The sequence below is a fragment of the Acanthochromis polyacanthus genome, chromosome 18 (assembly GCF_021347895.1).
Source record: "Acanthochromis polyacanthus isolate Apoly-LR-REF ecotype Palm Island chromosome 18, KAUST_Apoly_ChrSc, whole genome shotgun sequence".
In the NCBI taxonomy this organism is placed as follows: Eukaryota; Metazoa; Chordata; class Actinopteri; family Pomacentridae; genus Acanthochromis; species Acanthochromis polyacanthus.
Window position 1 is genome coordinate 9799667 of NC_067130.1, and position 21641 is coordinate 9821307.

Sequence of the window (21641 nt, forward strand, 5' to 3'; positions counted from 1 at the left end):
GAGATAGCTGGTCTGGCCAGTTTTCCACGGTGGCAGGATCTTACAGTAGCCTCTCTAGCAAAACTCTCATGTTACTGGTGTCTCATTTCACTAGCTCAGGGCAGTGGGCGAAACTCAACGTCCTTGGGTATGTGTCCTCTCTCTCCCCTTTATCTGTGTTTATCTATTGCTCAATAGCTTTTTGCCATCTCTCATATTTACTTTTAATATTATTTTTTACTGATAATGAATGTTTGACATCTTAGCATTCCTGGTTTCTCTACATCCCTGCGTTCTTTCTCACCATATATTTCTAATTATAGTTCACAATGCTAATGTAGCTAAAGAGGTGATAGGGACTGAAATCCTAGTGAGATGTACCATGACACACCATGTGCTCCACATAGTACAATTATAGATAACAGGTGACACAGACACCATCTAATCCAAGGTCAGAAAGGTGTATTTGGAGAGCGGTTCACTGCTACATTACTGCGTGATGTGCATTTTTTTTTTTTTTTTTTTTTACAGAGCATTACATTAAAAGTTGTGGTCACAACAGAAGTGACCCAGTGGAATTGGTTTAAATGTTCTTTAAAGTAAATGGGACTGGACTCAAAGCTTTGATAATTAAACAGTGGTTTTACATAATCAGTTAGCTGTAACTTAAAGGTGAATTTGCATTGTGTTTGTTTTGCATTTCACCGATAATGTTGTGGATTTCCCCATATCTCACACCAATTAATCTCTGGGTGCATTAATCGTACTGGCATTTGCCCTCAGTGCTACATTCTAGAGCCTCTGGGTCAAAAAAAGAAAATATTTCAGACGTGAAAATACTATATATGAGCCTGAGTGTCATTTTTATGCACTTTTGACTGTTCCGAATACATCTGATTGTTCTCTATCACACAATGCCATCACACAGACAATTGATTGGTCCCAGATTCACTCTGCAGAATGATAACAAGCCTGAACATGCAGCCAGATTTATAAAGAACTATCTTCAACAACAAGAAGAGCAAAGAGTCATGCAGCAGATGGTGTGGCCCACAGAGCCCTGATCATGGAGTAAGTCTGGGATTACACGAGGAGACACAAGCAACTGTGACAGCCTGAATCCACAGAAGAGCTGTGGCAAGTTCTCCAAGATGCTTGGAACAACCTTTATGGGTTTTTTTCTCCCTGTCTTTTTTTTATTATTATTTTAAATTTATTGCACATTGAGTGAAGTTAACCTGACATATACAAACCGTTCATGTTTAAAGCATCCTCACTTGAAATACTGATCTGTGTACTATAGAGAGTCATGGATACTCTCTGGGGGCTTCTAGTGGACAGGTGTGGCATGACAGAGTTTAACAGTCAGGACATGGTGAATATGGGAACAGAGTGGTAGAAAGGAAAATGAGGAACAGAAGAAGAGGAGAGCGATACGGTGCATGTGATGCATGACAGGATGTCGTTTGTTGACAAGACACAAACAAACAGTGCAGCACACAACACACATCAGATGCACGTCAGCTCAAACAGCCGACAAACAGTCCACAGTCGGGGTAAAGCAGGGGTCACAGTGTTGTCAAAGGGCCAAGATTCTAACCTGATTTAAGCTTTTTCATTGCAAGCACTAAGTGTAACATGCATCTTACTTAGCTACTCAGCAAAAGCTCGTTTCAACCTAAATCTAGCATGCCGCCTCCTAAATTTACTTCTTTGAAACTGAGGTCTATAGTGATGGGAAAAGGAGCTTTTCAGTGATCAGAACTGACAACAACAGGTGATGAGAGCAGAGACTCCAAAAGAATAAGTAGATGACTTAGGATCGTTCAGTTTGTGTGTAGATTGCATCCCATGATTTGACTTATATAACTCAAAAACACTGAAATCCTTTGTATGACAATGAAAATCACTTTACATCCAAGTGACATATCAGACTGACATTTAAACCCTCCTTGAAAAATGTCTTCTCTCTAATTCTATCCAACATATATATTAATTTGCATTACATCCATTAATTAACTTTATCTTTGGAGCTACATAAAGAAAATATTTACTAAGACGTGCATTGCTCATATTGCTTTCTCTCTCCTGTGTTTCTGTAGACATGTCAGTCCAAGGTGTTCGACCTCTCTGATGGAGTGTCCCAGTATGCATGGTTTCCTTGTCGTGAGGCCCACCAGTCAGCGTGGGGATATTCTACCTATTGGCTAAAGGTAAAACTAACATTCATCAAATATTTTACAATTACAATAGTATCCAGCAGCTGTACTGCCACCTGATAGTGATGTAGCTTTGGATGATCATGTGCATTAGGTGCCTGGACTGGGAGATTAGTGATGATGTATTAAGCAATCTATGTAAGAGTTTGGCCTTAGTCTATTCTTTTTAAAAAAGTGAAAGTTATTTAAATATTCAGTCAGGCATTTTATGCTTCCCTGTGGTCTTAACACAAACACTGTCTGTTCTGATGAATCACTAAGAAAATAATAATGCTGATGTCCTGGTAGAGGTTTTTCATGATGAATGACACCTAAAATTTGTGCTTTTATTGCACTTACCACCAAAGCAATGCTCATATTATTCTATAGTCTGCCTATAGCTGTAGTTTACTTGATTTGTATAATGACTGGTATATGTGATCAGCGATCCTGTAATTTTTCTGATTAGGATGATTCCTTCTAAAGGTAGCCTAATTTTACTGGAAATTACTTCTATACACAGACGTTACCTCATCATTTGTCTTGGCTGAGAGATTTTAAATGTTGAAAGACACAAAGCGAAAGAATCATTGGCCAGCTTGATAACACATGTGCTGAATAAGACATGATTTGAGTTAGGAAAAGAAAAAAAAAGCAAGTAAAAACACATTAACACCTCCAAGAGATATAATTTATGTTGTAAAATAAAAGTAGGACTATTATATGAAGGGGTATTTGGAAATAGGACAAGAGTAGTTACTGACGGATTGTGCTTTCTCTTTTCCTTCATTCAGGCCCACTTTTCTCACCCCATGGTGGCAGCAGCTGTGATTATACACTTGGCTGCTGATGGGACCGGCTACGTCGACCAGACACAGTGTAATATTACTGTTCAGTTGGTGGACACCAAGGAGGGCATCCACAGTCTAGGTGAGAACTCTCTTATGCACTCATGCATTCAGACTGCAACCCACTTCACTCACCTTTTATTGAAAATGGAACAGTGGAACTCGTACATCCAACAGAATGAAGCCCTCTTAAGTGTGCGCGTCACTGTTTTGCTTCTTTTCACTGTCTCATATAGAGCACTGTATTAGTCTTTCAATAGCAGCATGTTATTTAGTCCTGTCTTCCATCCTGTTCTTCTTTTCCTATTCACCTTTAAGGTTGGATTAACGTCTGGTTCTGTCCTTTACCTCAACCTCACTGCGCTCTGTTCTGTCTTTGGCTCTTTGCCCCCAAGGTGAGTGGCGTCTGAGCTGCCGCACTAACCCCTTGGTGATCCCCGTGAGCCATGACCTATCAGTGGCCTTTTACCACACCAAGGCTATCCTGGTCATGTTTGCCTCTCGCCTCGTGGCCATCTCCGGCGTAGGCCTGCGCTCCTTCCAGTCGTTCGACCCCATCACGATAAGTGGCTGTCAGAGCAATGAGATCTACAATCCCACAGGACAGAGGTGAGGTCAAAATATTTAAATAATATTTATTGCAGATTATGCTTAAATACAATACACAGGCTCCACAGTGCACACAAACATAAGAAATCATGGGATCATTTATGTACATTTACACAACTATGCTTTCACACAAACAAGATATAGGAAACTTGATTTAAGTCCTTATACAGATGTGCATACTGTGAAAAGACTATAAAGCAACACACAGTATCAGCTATGGATTACTGCCATTTCCAAACATCTGAAGAATGAAACCTTCTTGTGAGTCAAAGGTCAAAAACTAGCAACCACTCGTCCTTCATTTCACTGTCAAGTTCATTTATAAAACCCCAAATCACAAACTTGCCCTCAGAGTCATTATAATCTCAGCAAATTTCAACAAATAAGCAAAACCCTGCATCCACAACACCCATCTTAGAGAGTGGACAGACATGCAGTAGATGCTGTACCTAGTGCGTAGTGGTGATAGTAAACTTACAATACGGAGAAAAACAACAACATTTTTTAGACAATATGAGAAAGTCTGTAGTGAAGATGATAAATCATTTGCATCAACCAATTTTCACATTCCCCTTAGACTTTGCAATATGTCCCGTCTACTATTTTGAAAGAAGACAATGTCTGTGTGAGTGTTTGAGAAGAAAAAGTGAGAGTTGTGTGTTAGTTATTGGTAGCAGAAAGCATCAATAGCACAGTTTTTGTTGCCTGTATTGTGAAATGGAGGTAAAGAAGAGGATAGAAAATGCATGAAGGCAAGCAGGGGATGACAAATGTTCCCATGTCAGGGTTCAAACCACGGATCCACTGCTTGGTGTTATGTGGCTTTAGCCAATTGGCTGGCGGGTCGCCCCCAAGCTGTTTAATGTTAGACATCTGCCCGAAGCTACAGTTATAACAGTAAAACATTGGACGTAACAAATATAACGTCACTGGAAATTTACAATTAATTTGGACCTGTTGTTGAGCTCCACAAATTTTCTAACAATAGAGCTGCCACACTGCCTCCAGCACTAAATCTTGTTTACCGCCCCAGTTTGTTATGTTTTGAGTTCGGCTGAAGTACACACTGCATAAAAATATCCCGATTCTTTGAAAAATCCTGCCAAATGGATGTGTTTCTCCTGTAATAGTTCTCGCATTGTTCAACGGTGCGCCGAGGCTGCCATTTATGTAATTAACTAGTTGATTAAATAAATGGCCTGTCAATCAGGCAATAAAAGGTGACGCCGAATGTGGAGCAGTATTTCATATTTGGCCATTTCTGTGTGTGTTACAAAACGATTCGTAACGGCTGAAACCTCAGAATCTGAACCAGAAATGAAATATGATCGACTTCAAGTTAAAATCCATTAAAAGTCCCTCAAGTTATTCCCAGAACCAACACAGCGATTATTATCTATTTACCCATCAGTTCACAATTTTGAATCTACCTTATATTTGAAAGCACATGATGTCAAGTCGCTCCTCACAAACACAGCTAAACCAGACCACACACACAAAGAGGAGCAATTTACCAATTTCCACACCACTGTCATGCATGAGACGGTTCACAGTGACGGCGCTCCCACCACCACTTTCAAAATGCACCAAGAAACACGGCGATACGCAAAGCGCGGACGGTCAGGGGTTCTGTGTGCAGAGATAGAGCTGTTTGTGGCTTTTGTTGTGTGCCTGCGAGACATCCAAGAGCACCTAAATAGATTAAAACTGCTGTGTATCTGCATCAGCCAGGAAATTGTTTGTTACCGCACACACAGGCGCAGTCGCCTTCTCCTGAGTTCTTGCTGACTTTTCTTTCTTTCATATTCTCTCATCCAATTTGTAGAGACTCTTTAAAACCATTACGCATCTTCAGACGTTTTGAACAGGCTACAAGCTGAATATTATTAAATCTGAGCAGTTATTATTTGCTGGCCAGTTCCTATAACATTAGAGGGGAATCCAGGCTCGCTTTCTTTGTCTTTTTGAATACCGCCGATCTGCTTCTTTTCTTTAATCAACTCCACTTCATCATCTGCATTTTGTCGTCCATACCCCACTTTCCAAATGACTCGTCTCTCTTCTCCATTTTGCTTCACTTCCTCCTTATTCCCATTCCCTCTCCCTGCTTTTCCACATCTTCCCTCCTCCTCCCCCTTCATCATAGCTGTTATCCCGTGATGTCTTCTCATCCTTTACTTTCACGTCATCTTCCTTTCCCTCCGACTGCCATCTCTTTCTCCTTAATTCTCCCCTTTTTTGTGCCTCCTGCTCCGACTTTCCTTCTCTCATTCTCCTGGGCTGAGCAGCATATTTCCCGTAATACTTATTCCTCCACAAAACACCACATCCCTTTTTCCCTGAGTTGTTAACAACAGGAGCTATTAACATGACTCAGTTTTATGTTCCATGCTTGTCGGCGAGCATATGCACATGTATGTTTTCCCTTTTGTCTCAGTTTTTCACACCTTTTTTTGAATTTCTTTTTACACTTATCATGCCTTCTTGCATTGAGAACTGTTGGGGCTGTGTTAATTAGTGTACAAGGGATATTCACACAAGTTTCATCCTGTTCTCTCTTTTCTGTTTAATTCTCCTAATATTCTCCTGTGGTGTATACTGTATTCTCATTTGCAGGGGAGGAGGATAGTTTTCCAGGTAGTTAATTGTAATTTATGTCATAAATTCCAGAGTGACTACCCAAAAACCACAATGAGATTTTGTTCAAAGCCAAAGTGTCCACAGAGGAGACTTCGAGGCTTCCCTAGTTTGTCCTCAAATAAGACATAAGGCAGTGCTACTTTTGTGCTTTATAACTAGTTTTCACCTGCTAAGCTTAGCTTCTTGTCAACATAAGTTGACGTAGTGAGAGGGACGGGGAGAAAATAAAAGTCAGTGGTTTACATTATTATTAATTTGAGAGAAAAAGGAAAGAAAGTGAAAGGAATATATCTGCAACAGAAGCAGGAAAACAAATGGATGAAAAGAGGAAAATAGAGATTCCATTCTTGCAGGAGCGAGTTTAACAATGTTTCTCCAGACCTGTATTTTCTTACATCCTCTCTCTCTCTTTCTCTGCCCCCCATACCTTCCCTTTCTTTCTCTCTCTCCCTCTTTCTCCCTCGGCTTCATAAGGGAACCCTATACTGTAGAATGTGGACTGTTGTAAAAAGGTGCCTTGGGCATCCAAGCATTCCAAGAGCATTAAATGCCTTCTCCATCAGGCTACTATAGAGCTGTGGCCAAACCCTGCCATTGTAGCCTGCACACAATCTATCCTGTTGCTCTTGATTCACAAACTATGCGCACACAGACACCCGTTCCGTGCACAACGCAAATATGACAATCTTTTCTCCATGTGGTTTATTGATTTGATATGTTAAGCCGTCATTGATGGATGGATGTGGTTGACTCAATGCGTAGCTTTGTCTGTTTGTGAGCAAATGTGTGACTGCTCCCATGTTTGAGAGTCTGCAGTGTTATTTTATGCACAGAATTTATGTTGGTTATAACTTGAAATGTGGTTTTCAGCTTTCTTTTCTCTCTTTGTTCTCTGTTCTTCTCTCACTTTCTTTTACCACCCCCCCCACTACCCACCCACACACACACACACACACACACACACCCACGCACTACCCCTCACCCCTCGTAGTTGTGTACATTATTCGTGCGAAGCCATTGACTGCCAGGAACCCTTAATCCGCAATGCAGACCTAAAGTGCAGTAGCCCTGGCCGCCACTTCTACAACGGAGACCGCTGCACCATCTCCTGCAACTCTGGATACGTCCTGCAAGTCCACCAGGATGATGACATCATCAAGAGCCAGGTGAACACACGAGCACTGTGCCACACACACACACACACACACGCGCACACATGTCTGACGCAGTCAAATAGGTACACGGATGCATAAACGTACACATGCAAACACTTAAGTGCAAAAGCATTTCTGCCGCATATGGAACATGCACGCAAACATGAATCTGTGAATGCACACGTGAACATGCACTGACGCGAAGCTCAGACACACGAATGGCCATACGACAGAAAGTGCAAACGAGCTTTTCTTTCTGCTCTCCTCTCTATCTCTGCATTTGTTTTGTCACCTGCGAAAACTAGGCTTGGCGCGGCAAGCCTCCAGGGAGAATGACATCATAAACCTCCAGGTAGATGAGTGCAGCACTGAGAAGTGGAGCCCCAGTCTCCTCCTTTTGCTAGCTTGCTACACATATACAAACACACCGCACACACACACACACACACACACACACACACACACACACACACACACACACACACACACACACATGCACGCACACACCCCCACACACACAAACACTCGTGCGCACACTTACTCTCTACAAGCACAGACATAAAAGTGTTTAGTCTCTTGCTGAGCATGCTGCACCATCACCTCAAACAGTCACTTTGTATTGCTACTCCGCTGGGACGATGACATCATCGCATAGTGTCTGCTCCCTCTCCCTCGCTCCATCCCTGCTCATTTCACACACATTGAAGTCTCTGTTAAAGGGCAGAGATTTGCTACTGCTGTCACTAAGCAGCGCACATTAAATACTTCCATGTAGATACCGACGCACATACAGTTAAGTACAAGCAGCGCGAGGCAATCTCCCACATAGACAGAACACAGATGTGGACAGATACGGTATATACACACAGATGCATGCACACCGCAAGTAAACAAACAAACAGAGTAGTTGACACCACATTGTAAACCTTTTGGATTGGGGCCAAGCTGCTGTAAAGGCCATATAAATGCTTTATCCTTCTCCATCCTTTGTAAAGCTGCCTGCAAGACAATCTATTAATGCTCCCTCGGAGAGATGGGATGTTCAGAAAACAAGCTAAATTTTGTTTTTATGTGGTTTTTTTATACATAAGAAAAACATGCCTGCCCTGTATGTGTGGGTCTGTTTGTATGTGTGAGGTTGTAAATGTGGAGAAAAGATGCAGTGAGAAACAAGACAAGAGTATGGGTAACAGAGGGATCGAAAGAAGGTGTTCTACCATTGGTTTTCTATCACTTATTGCTTCTAAATATTCATGTCTATCTGAACACACAAATAATCATACTGCATGTGTGTGTATGTGTAGCATATTTACATCAACAATCATACATATTATATGTACAAACACTCAGAATAGTTCTCCATTGAGTCTGCACAGATTTCTAATTGCATTAGCCTTTGATTGACAGTGCACTATGTGGCAATTCATCAATGTCAATTCATTTAGCGATAAATTATACTTTCCAGAGAGGGAGAGGCAGGAAAGTACAGAGAAAGTGGGGTGAGGGGGGACAGGAGGGAACAGAAAAGGAAGTACAGCCATGCCAACTAATTTTTTTTTTTTGAGTCTGAATGTTTGCCACAAATGATGACTGACAGTTCAAAGGTATTTAGAGGACTTGTTATTTATGAATAACTTTTTGCATTCATTTACTTAACTTCTGTAAAAGGCACCGGGCCAGTTTTGTTGGTATTAGATTAGCATCACACAGTTAATGGAAATGTGCAGAGTTAGATATATTGTATGTTACGAAATTTAAACTACGTTGTTTTCCTCATTGAATGTGATATAATAAAGGTCTTTAGATATGGTCTTTTAAAAACGATATGCATTCTTTGGCGTTTGTTCTCTACCACAGCAGACAGTTTTATTAACAGAGCACATTTTACATTGGTGGCCGTTAAATCCTGTAAGGAATTAAGTTTTGCTTTTGGATAGTTTGAGAGTTGTGTTTGCATATGTTTCAAATTAATATATGAGGCTGTCTTCTCTAAGTTTGTCTGTGATATGGAACTTGTTACTTTTGACGCAATCTTTCGCAATATCCAAGATTACACTCGGGTTTAAAACTACTTGCTGACTTTTAGGGTGCACAGTGAAAGCTTTGTGTTGATTTTCTCGCCACAGTTTGTCCTTCCATTAGAATTTCAGTTTGTATTCACGTCTCCTTGTGAAACAGTGTTTTGTGATCAATAATTTCTGTCCAGAATAAAATTTACCAAATTGTCAAGTCAACTAAATTCATCATAAGAAAGAAAGAGTCACATGGCAGGGGCGGCATTGCTCAGTGGGTAGAGTGGCCGTCTTGTAACTGGAAGGTTGCTGGTTCAATCCTTGGCCCGTCGAGCTCATGTCGAGGTGTCCCTGAGCAAGACATCGAACCCCTAATTGCTCCTGGGTGGGTCGTGGTTAGCGCCTTGCATGGCACCTTCCACCATCAGTGTGTGAATGTGTGTGTGAATGGGTGAATGTGACGTATCATGTAAAGTGCTTTGGATAAAAGCGCTATATAAATACAACTATATACCATATATATATGTATGTCATCTGCATAGAAACGGATGCTGCAAGTCTAGATGATAAAACTGAATGTGATCATGTGTAGCATAAAATGCATTGGGCTAGGGATTGACCCTTGTGGGACTCCAGAGAGAATCTTTAACTGATTTAAAATTGTGATCCAACTGCATAATTATACACCGTGTAATGACAATAAAGCATTCTATTCTATTCTATAATGCAGATTTCATGGCTGACGATGTCAAAGGCACCTGTGACGTCCAGTAACACAAGACAGAAAAGTGTGTTAGCATCAGTGTTTAGTTTAAGCTGTCGCAGTGCTATTATGTGAAGCCTAATTAGTATATATTACAGACGTAGGTTTGAACTGTTTGAACTAATTGATTGTACGAGACATTTCCATGATTTGCTAATGGCATATACCGAACAGTTTCTAACCAATGTACGTACAATTACAATCAATTACTGGCAGTAGAAATTTCTGTCTGAAAGTATTTGTAGGCTAAGTGGAGCCAGTCTTACTGAGAGTAAACACAAACACAGAATTTCATGTAAGCCTCACTATAAATGACCCTTTTTGCCATATACTTTTTGTTGTTTTTGTGTTGGAATGCAACAAATTGAAGCAGTTTTGTTGCTTGTTATAGAATCCAGTTCCCTTTTTATTGACTCCAGCAACAAAATTGAATTGCAGGACAAAAGAACAAGTAGAGGAAAACACAAGAAGCACTGGACGCATTCTACATCAAATGTAATAGAGCAAACATCCTGTATGACTCAAAAGGCTGGTAATAAATTGCTCTGGCCATATTCATAGTGTTCATCGGCTCTCATCTCCCCCTCAAACTGGAAAAGACTAATGGGAACTTGAACAAATGCAGATTCTCCTTGACCCTTCATTGTGCATCTCTTCATTTATTTTTTTAGCCAGACTAGTCCTTACAAAGACAGACATACGTCCACACTAAGGTTGAAAGTACAGCATGCGGAGCAGCCTCTTGTCTTCTTTCATTAGCCAATTACATTCTTGTTTCACTGATGTCAAAGTGGTTCTGGGAACACCACCTTCTTAGATAATGCTATCTGCAGAACAAATCTGTTTCCCTTACTCACTTTATTTGTATATGTGTATTTTATTGTTTTCTTTTTCCCCTATCTTTTTCTCTGATGTGGTTTGGGAACACTGAGTGCTGGCATTGCATAAGTCACATCTATTTCAAATTGGCCTCCCATTTTGTAGGTGCTCTATGGACTTAACCACTGTCCATCATGAAACCGTACTCACTGAATCTTAGTAAGCCCACAAAACCAACATTCTGCCATACATACCGCCCTAACCAAAAGACCGTCTTTAGGTGGCATCAAAGTGATGGAAATCTGTAGGTATTATCATAATTTCAGCTGTTATGTGCAACATAAACTGAAGAGCTCTTAGGATCCATAATGACATGTAATTTTCTGTGTATTTTTTCATTCATGTGGGCAGTCGGCCAGAGACAGACTTTCATGTACATAACACTGTAGGCACCCAATTACAGATGTCTGAAGATATTTTCCAGTGCTTGTGCCCAATGAGCAATTTTGATTGGAATGATTGGAATTCACTTTGGGTCTCTTAATCCATTTCTCATTTTATGCATTGTGTGGGTCTGAACTTGCTCCAGTTTTCTGTCACTCTGTAGGATATGCTCGTTAGGCACTGCTGTGGACATGCTCTTGCCTTTGACCTTCAGTGAGTCACTGGCTCCAAACTGGAGTTTTTCCACAGATACTGTACTGCAGCTAGTGTGAATGGATTGAATACAGAGCCCAACTATTACCATTTTCACTAATAAAGTAGAACTTTCATGCAAGTAAAGTAGTGAAAACTACGTTCTTGGTCTGAACCTGCGGGACAGCTGATTTATATCAGTTCGTTCCCACTTGTGAGGACACTGACTATTATGCGTCTTCTGACGTCAGTGAACATGTCCCACTACTGGGTCTACATACAGGGCAGATACACCAGTGATTTATATACCTGGACTTTAAATCACTTGGTAGACTGTGGTGGCCACCAACCCTTCTTGGATGCTGTGTCTTGTAAATGGTAATGATAGTAGGTGTCCTCACCAGGTCAGTGGTGCACACTGAAGACCTAATGGCAGCTTTCAACCAAGAGAAGTGTACATTAGAACAGCTAATATGTGCTATTAGCCCCACAGCAAGGGTGTGGGTAAATTATGTTTCCTGTTTTATTGTTTTAAGGTCCTTAAAGCCTATTTTGTCAATCAGCTTGTCGTTGTGAATGCTGGGTGTTTTTCATAAGCATACAATTTTAAGCTGAGTTTAAATTTTGTCATAAAATTCCTTTTTTATTTTTATTTTATGCCTGTGTTCTTCTGTGTCTTTAACATAGGCAGGGCTCTGTTGGAAATATGTGGTGTTACAGTATTTCCATGCACAGATTAGTTTGGCAAGAATTGAATCAACATGACAATGGCTATTGATGTGTGGTTTAGTTTTCCAAGCACTGGCGCTATCAATCTGATAAAACCTCACCCACTCAGCCCTGACTCAGAAAATCTGAGTTTTAGATGATTAAGCTATTAATAAAATATGCCTAAGAGCATTTTTTAAAATAACTACCGTTGACCGTTGCTCATTTAGGCGGGACTGTGTCCAAGAAAAATAATAATTATAGGAATTGAAACCCATTTCACAGGTGCTTTAAGGTCAGTAAGCATATTTTTGAGTATAATTTTCTTTACTGTACCCTCGCAATGTCTTTGCAAAGGATGCATAGGCTCATAAGAAAGGTGTCCTGCTTTTTTGTGTCTGTGTTCTATTCTGTCATTTTAGAGCTACAGCTGGGAATACCTGCACTGGGCTATGAGTCTACAAGTAAAACCTGGTGGTTGAATAAGAGTGAAAAACTGTTAGTTGTAATTGGGTCTCTTAAAGCAAAGATACAACCCTTTAACTTGTTATCCCTTCGGACAAATAAGTGCAACTTTTAGTGTGCAGTTGCGCAGTTAAGAGTGGTCAAATCAATACAGCCCATCTCAATATTCCTTGTTCTACTGATAGACAATATGCCTAGCCTTTAGTTTTATTCATAACTATAATTGGAAAAGAGCTGCTCTGCACTTGGAGTCAAGCTGGGAAAATTGCGAATGTTACTTAATACAAACTGTCCTTCCTTCACTCCAAACAAAAACTTTCACATGGTGTCTTTTTTCACACAGAGTGGTTTGAAAAACCAAGCTGATGTGATTATCTTAAAAAAAAAGAAAAAAAAGAGAGAGAACTATCCCTCCCAGATTTTTATGTACTTGGAAGCTTCTCTGCTTCTGAGTACTGTTAGATTCTCAGTAACATGCTACTGTTCTGAGCACATTCTTGTCCAGAATCATTTGTGGAACAGTTGAATGTTTTATATCGGTGTGTATACTCCAGGCAAATAAAACCTCTGCTTCTAAGTAAAGCATTTTCTCTCCAAAGAAACTGTTTCACAAAGGCTTTTTCGTGAGGACTAGACAATACTAAATTATACTCAGTTCTAAGTCTTCCAATCAGTGTGCAACTGTGCGCTGCCACTGTGCTTTTTCGTGCTTGTGTTTAAGTAATCTCAGAGCTCAGACAAACTCCTAAGTTAAAGGAAGAAGCTGTCACTCTGTCAGTTCATTTGTCTGTTCGTCTGTCTGGCTTGGAGTAGGCCATGTAGCCAAAGGTTGTTAAAATTGCTACTGGAAGAGAAACAGTCAGCTGTAAATTTTTTAAAGCAAGGAAAATTCCCACACTTTTACACATGTAGTAGTACAGACATGCACACAATCCTACATATACAGTCACTTCAGAAAGTATTAAGACCCTTTCATTATTTTTCACTCTTTATTGTGTTGTAGATTCAATTTAAAATGAATAAGACAGTCAGCACATAATTATGGCCCATGAAGACAATGTTGTGATTTTTTTTTTTTTTTTTTTTTTTGCAAATTTCCTAAAAATCAGAAATTGAAATCTAAAGCTCTGTTGACAGCAGTTATAACTTAAGGTCTTCTAGGGTAAGTTGCTACATGCGTTGCACATCTAGATTGGGGCGGTTTATCAAATTCTTGCTTTCAGATCCTTTCAAACTTCATCAGATTGGATTAGAAACATCTGTCAACTACCAGGCGTCTCCACAGATGTTGTATGAGGTTTGAGTCCGGCCTTTAGCTGGGCCACTCAAGGACAGTCAGAGGCTTGTCCTGAATTCACTCCATTGTTGTTTTGACCATAAGCTTCAGGCTTTTTTCTTTCTGAAAGGTTAAATGGCACACCAGTGTCCGTTCATGGTTGCTCCAGTGCAGATTTTTTTTTTTTTTCAAGGATCTGTTTGTCTTTGGCTGCATTCATCCTCCTCTCAACCCTGATCGGTCTCCATGTTCCCGGCACTGAGAAGCTCCTCCAGCACTGCATGCTTCACTGTAGATGGTATTGACCAGGTAATGAGCAGAGCCTGGTGTTTACCAGACATAGTGCTTGGAGTTCTGCCTAAGATGTTGAGGTTTAGTTTCATCTCACCAGAAAATCTTTTTCCTTTCACTCTCAGAAACCTGCTGTTTGTCAACTGCAAGTGGGCTGTCATTTTGCTTTTTCCTCAAGAGTGGTTCCTGTGTAGCGACTTGATTGATGGAGGTGGTCGGTTGGGTACAAGGTGGTCATCCTTTCAGAAGATTTGCTCATCTCGGCAAAGGACTTCTCAGCTCTGTTAAAAGGACTGTTGGATTCTCGGTCACCTCCCTGACCAAGGCCCCCTTCTTCTTTGGTTACTCCATTTGGCTCAATGACCAACTCCAGGCAGAGTTCTGGTGGTTGCAAACTTCTTCCATTTCACAATTATCTTGGCCACTGTGCTCCTGGGAACAGCCAGTGCTTTAGAAATGGTTTTTATACCCTTTCCCTGATCAATACCTTACCACAGTTTTGGAGTGGAATCCAACAGATAGCTCCATGGACTTGCCATTGGTCCTGGCATGCAATATGAGTGTTGAAAAGTCAGTTCCTGCCTATACAGTGTATGTCCAATGCATAAAGTTTCTCACAATTGAGCGCCGATCAAGTTCTCAACACAGTTTGAGGATAATTAAAGCAAACATGCTGCAGTTAACCACAGTCTGAAATGTGAGATTTCATTTTTGGATTTGGACTAACTTCGCAAACGTTTCTAAAAACATGTCTCCACTTTGTCATTATGGATTGTTGTGCGCAGACTGACGGACAAAATGCTATTTTAATCCTCTTAAAATTAAATGTGACATATTAAAACTTGAAAGAAACAAAAAGGGCCTGATTGCCTTCCATAGCAACCATATGTACACACTTGGTGATTGATTGAATATGAAAGCAGCTCATGGCAGATGTGTGTGAATGTAAATGTGTTTTTGTGTGTGTGTGAGTGTGTTTGTGTGTATCAGTGTGCTGTATGTGCATTTACTGGACCACAGTTTTACACAATCATATTTCAACTTGTAACCTAATCTGCACATAAACAATTTCACAAGAGTATTTAAGATTTGCACATATATTCGCTTCTACATTTCTTCAACGTGTAGGTTTTTTTTTCAGAACCTCCCATCATGACTGACTCATTGAACTCTTCACCCTGTTATTTTTCAGAAGGCCCTCACATGCTGTGCATATGTTACTTTTGTTGGACATCCAAATATGAAAGGAGCTTATTTATTTTGAGGGAATTTGATACTGTTATGCAGTATCATATAATGGGATCAAGATGAAAGATTGTTATACACGAGAAGAGAGAGAAGGTTATGAAGCAATAGATATGTAATGTTAAGTGAGTCCAGCTTGTGAGATCTTAAAATTTGTCCATTTCTTCAAAAAGATGTGTGTAATTAAAGTCGACCAAAACAGACGCATAATGTAATTGATGGCAAAAACAAAGGTTTCCCTTTTATTTGTTCTGTGAAGGAAAAAGTAGAAATGATTGAGCTCCAACAGTTCGGTTGTGAGATTTCTTGGCACAGAAGTCAATTTAAGCATTCCTGCTGTGTTACATGGTGATATTTAATGGAAGAGGATGAAAACTGTTGAGGTTTGGATGATGCACTAGCTTCCCATTTTGGTCTCATCTCTGCAAATATCATGCTACAAGCCAAATAATTTACAGGAATCAGAGCTATTTCTAATAGGAAATAGACTTAAGATGAGGAAAATTTTCTGGTGGAAAAAGTCAGGAGCAAAGGATTGCTTTTTTGAAAATGTTTTGGAAATATTCTGGTTGCATTGTCTGTTTCCAGAAGCTCATATAAACCAGAAAAAATACTGTTTCATTATAATCTCTGGACAATATCATCGCCACTCTTGATCGGGAATAGTTACACAGGATGTATTAGAGCGTGCGCACACACACACACACACACACACACACACACACACACACACACACACACACACACACACACACACACACACACACACACACACACACACACACACACACACACACACACACACACACACACACACACAATTGATATAAAACATGTGGCATTTGAAAGAGTCAGTCGGACCTTGCTAGCTTGAATGGAAGGGATTGCAATTTATCATACTAAAACTTATATTGTGCTGAAGATTTCAAGTTGTCTCAATGTGCCAGTGGAGTCCGTAGTAGTGGTCTTACCACTGCTGGGTTTGACTCCTGGCCTGAGACTGTTTCTTGTGGATTTTGCATGTTCTCCCCATGTGTGGATTTCCTCTGGGTTCTCCAGTTTCCTACCACATTCCAACAACATGTAAGGGCCCACTCACACAGGATGCACTCTGTAGGCTTGCAAACGCTGGGGAGGCTGTCTTGGTTTTGAAAAGCTTGAACAAGAAGAAGTGCTGAAAATGTGCTTGGAAGCAGCGTAGATTTTATGAAATTAACAAACTTAATAATTGCACAGTCAGCTGTCTACTTTTTCTCCTTTCAGCATTTTTTTTTTAATCCATTACCTAAGTGCATTTTTGGGGGTGTAATATGCCAAAAATATCATCTCTTCTATGACCACTTTCTGAGTATCATGACTACACAGAAACTCTGAAAGAGGATAAGTCATGGATGTAGGACAAATCCACAGAGGTTAGTATTCCAGTTGTGGAAGATTCCCTCAGTGTGTGTGTGTGTGTGTTTCTCTGAAGCTGTAACACTTCCACCGAAGTCAATCTGTTTGGGGTCAGGGCTGATTGTGCAGTTGTTGGATATCAGTTGTCTGAGTGGCATGACCTTACAAATGCTATCAGCAGTTACTTGAGCTGCTGAGTAGCCTGTGAGGCTTACTGACATACAGTAAGCTAAGCCCCATCAAGCTTTGTTAGGTTACACACTGATTAGAAACTTGTTGGAGTAAGTGCTGAATTGCTGTAGTCATTTTTTGTGAGGTAAACATTTATTAGATGAGTGCGGGACATCAATCTGTCACATCAATGTGCAAATTAAAGCTTGTGTCAGTGCAGAATTATGTATATAAGTTATTTTGAAATAGGTTTCAAATGCATCTGTTTCTTTTTCGGGATCTGACAATCACTTTACAATAAATTTTGTCTTTTTTTCCCCCCCAGTCGGACTCTTCCGTGACTATAACCTGTGCAAATGGAAAGTGGAATAAACAGGTGTCATGTGAACCTGTGGACTGTGGTCTACCAGACAAATACCATGTTCATCCTGCACATTTCAGCTTCCCAGAGGGCACAACCTATGGCAAGAAGAGCACCTTTCAGTGTCGGGAACCTGCCCAGCTCATAGGTGGGATAAATAGTGGTGCACAATATGTCTGTGCATTACATGTGCACGCACACATACATATTTTCACGCTGCCTTTGAAAGATTGTTCCAAAAAAAATCTGGTTTCCATTAGAATATTCCCACTATCATCACTGGCATGTCTTTTTATCTAACCGTCAAACGTTAACCAATTGAATCGTTGCTTTTTACCATCAGTTTTTCAAAGTTAATGTGGACTAGATCCTAATTAAATGTATGTCTTTAACTGTACATTTTATATAACCTCATTTGATCTAATTTTTCCGATTCATTGACCAGCACTTTGTCGCTTTTCTCCCAAGGCACAAACAACACTCTGACCTGCCTCGAAGATGGTCTGTGGTCCTTTCCAGAAGCTCTTTGTGAGCTCCGCTGTCCAGCCCCTCCTCCCGTACCCAATGCTGTGCTGCAGACAAAGCGTTGCAACGAGACAGGCCTAAAAGTTGGCACCCTCTGCAAGTACAAGTGCAAGCCCGGCTACCACGTTACCAACAAACCCAAAAGGTAAAGAAATGGAAGTGGTGGTTGTTGATTTATTTGTTTCCGAATCAGAAAATGTTTCCAACTGAAAGTTTAAGGCCTGAAATGAATTCCATTAATCATCCCTCGCTCCCTTCAGGCGTGCTTTTAAGCGCCAGTGCACTGAGGATGGCAGCTGGCTCGAAGGGGCATGCGAGCCGGTGACTTGTGACCCTCCGCCTGCCATCTTCCACGGCTCCTATCACTGTACCGACGGCTTCCGCTTTGACAGCGTCTGCAGACTCAACTGCACTGATCCTGCCGGTAATACTGCTGTTGTCGCCACAGGAGGCTCTGCCCATACGGTGAGGCTGCTGCACACTCCATGCAAGCAGGTCTGTCCATCTCTTTCCTGTCTTTCTATTCTTGCTTTACCAATGTTATTGTCTTCTTCTTGTCATGTGTATAAAAAGTAGACTTTCTCTCTTTTTTCCTCTCTTCTCTGTTCACTTTTTGGCTTGGTAGTGAATAATATAATCAAGTAATATCTGTTTAAATATCATTTGAAAATCACTGCAGAAACATCCCTAATATGATACCATACAATCTGCTTATGATGGCTGATGGTAATGTGCTAAATTAATGATTTATGAGTGAAAAATAAGTTTTTCCCAAATATACCGTTTCTTCACTGCCTCTTATCTGATACTTTTTACTCCGCCCTCACTATGCCTGTGTTTCTCCCTGTCTCCCTTAGCCCTACTCAATTTGACGCCATGCTAATTAGATTGCTATTGATTTCCAGAATAGCCCTGCTGCCACAGACTTTTGAAATGTATACACCTTTTAATCTGTTCTGCCTCTCAGGCGTTGTGGGTTGGGTGCCTGATAAAAATTGGATTGTATTTCCCAGTTTGCAATGGGATGCCATCTCGATGTCCTTGGCCTGGTAGTGTTTGTGTACCAGTGGGTGTGTATCATTGTTTGTCTGTCAATATATGTGTTATTTTCAGGGCGCAGGGTCCAATGCGATCCGCTGCAGGAAGGATGGAAACTGGACAGGGTCGTTCCGCCTCTGCCCACACAGCAAAGGCCAGTGTTCTTTACCTCAAAACCTCCATTATAGCCTACAGTACTCATGCAAGCGAGGACACGGCATAGGTCTGTATGCACAAATCTACTGTTATATAATGACCATTCAATTTTCTTCCTGCTGAAATCATCTGTCATTGTTCGTATTACTCACGGCTTTTGTTGAGCGCACCGTTATCCTTCACTGTTCACATTACTCATTCCTTTTCAGTTTGTACTGTTTACTGTTTGTTCTTAATAAGACAACCACTGTTGTGTAACCTAGAATTTTGAATATCACACAATGTCACAGTTATTTGATAATGATTTGGGGGGTGGGGGTGGAAAACATATCTGGGTGTGGTTTGTGCAGACTTTAACTGGTTTTGTTTTTCTGTTTCACATACACACAGGTGAGGAGTGCGAGCTGACGTGCAGAGAGGGTAACAACGACGTGGTGATCCTCCCCAGCAACATGACAGTAGAGAACGTACTTAAAGAGCACTGGAGGAACCCGCATAAAGTCAAGGTAAGTTCCTACATGTGTTTGTGCCTGCCTCGCGGCTCTGACAGACGCACTTCACAAAGTTCTGCGATCCACGACTCTCCTTTAAGGAATTTCACGTATAGCGCCTACGCCCTGGCTTTATCACCCACAATGCAAAATGCCAGCTTGTGCCTGTCTTTGGTGCCCATGGCCATACAAATATTTGTCTTTGAAGCATGGCAACCCCTTTGAACACATTTTATTATATTCTTGAGAGGAAGTATGAAAGCGTTCTGGTGCCCAGTTTCCTCCTAGTGTGATGCACTAATGTGACGCATCAGCTGCCTTCTTGGATTCAAATTCCAACGTATTTGTGTTGCTACCAGAAATAGCCTGCAACTACAAAATAACTTTATACACATTTTTTAAAGCGTTGGTCATTTGTTACCATTTTGTACCTTATTAACCACTCACCCATCAGTAATAATCATTAATACACTTCTGATACTTACTGGTATTTAATAGTTACTGTCTGTACTGTTTGCTTAAATTGTCAGAGAGTAAAACAGAGTTTGGAGGTTGTGCTGAGGAAGGTCATTTAACACAGAACTGTACACCTTGTCCCTGTGGGAGTGCCACTCACACAGCCGTGGTGTCATTTGAGATTTCTATGAACTGTGTTGGTGGGGTCAGGAGGTGTGTATAGAGCTATGGTAGATTTGATTTAGTGGGCAGAGAGACTATGCCTACTTTTCTAATTTTACTCACCACATTTAACTCAGTCAATGTCACTAATGTGTCATTTGTCTTAAGTGTTGTTGTTTTTTCAACCTAATGCCCTTTCGAGTCAGGGAAAGATCTCAGTAAATAACATCAAGTTTTGTAACCGGAGAAGGTGAAATGAGAAGCCACGGCTGAGTAAAGGAACACATTGTATTTCTCACTTTTTTTCCTCTCTCCCTACAACACCTTTTGTTTTCGTTTCAGTCCCACTGAGTCAGCAGCTTTTTCTGTGGTGGATGTTTAGGAGAGCGGGGCGGGCTGGGCCATGTGGACGTGAAATGATCTGTTTTTCATGGATTTGTGTAATTGATATTATTTGTGCTTGTTGGTAATTTGAAACCTGACACTGTGGTGTTTGGGGGCAGAGGATAGCATAAGGAAAGTCAGAGAAGCGATGGTGGAAGGGAGACGTGGACGTGAACCAAGATTAGGACGTTAGAGAGGGCAAGGTTTTGTAGCTCGTCTAGTGCTGCCACAACTGATCCTGTGGTGATACTGCAAACACTCCTTGCAATAGTAATTGAAATAAAGGCTAACATCCTAAATGAGCCGACAGAAATTTGCCTTATGGTAATATGTAGTCAATTGTAGGGCATTGCATTTGCAATTACACTAATCCTTCCGGGTCCATTTAGAGATTACTCCCCATTTAATTCCACCGGCATAAAAAAGGTACAACAGAAAATGCAATAAATGCCTGCGAGCCAAGCAATACCCACACGCGCACGGCGGAGATGTGAGATATAAAAAATGAACAAGGCTGTCACAAAATGTTATTAAGAAAGAAGAACAGGAGGAGGTTGCTGTGGTGGAAAAAACATCAATCACGACAAAAGGCTAACAGTTGTAGTAACAGTAGGAGTGTTGTAAGTAAGAGCTGTCATCAACAAACTTTTGAACTATCCCTCAAGGATGGGATTCTTCATTTAGTATCTAAAAGAGAAATTCATGTCCCCAAATGCACTTTTCTAGTTCTGCTTTGCTAAGCTGGAGGTCAGTGTTGCCCACCTTAATTAGTGATGTTGATTTATTGTTGCCTTTAAACTGGTTGTATTTTGGTTCGTTGTGTGACCCACTTAGAATTCTCTCCTGCTTCTTTACCTCC

The 21641-nt window shown here is 40.8% G+C and overlaps 1 protein-coding gene across 2 annotated transcripts in view; it reads left to right on the forward strand.

Annotated features, from left to right (window-relative positions):
• pappaa (pregnancy-associated plasma protein A, pappalysin 1a) overlaps positions 1-21641 on the forward strand; it is a 94753-nt gene that overhangs the window by 52161 nt on the left and 20951 nt on the right. The window contains exons 11-19 of one of the 2 annotated variants that reach the window (XM_051938697.1): positions 2082-2192; positions 2972-3107; positions 3421-3634; positions 7266-7440; positions 17535-17718; positions 18039-18240; positions 18356-18590; positions 19209-19356; positions 19680-19795. In XM_051938697.1, the coding sequence (XP_051794657.1) occupies positions 2082-2192; positions 2972-3107; positions 3421-3634; positions 7266-7440; positions 17535-17718; positions 18039-18240; positions 18356-18590; positions 19209-19356; positions 19680-19795 (1521 nt within the window). The remainder of the gene's footprint in view (positions 1-2081; positions 2193-2971; positions 3108-3420; positions 3635-7265; positions 7441-17534; positions 17719-18038; positions 18241-18355; positions 18591-19208; positions 19357-19679; positions 19796-21641) is intronic. The other variant, XM_022212004.2, reaches the window with a different exon arrangement.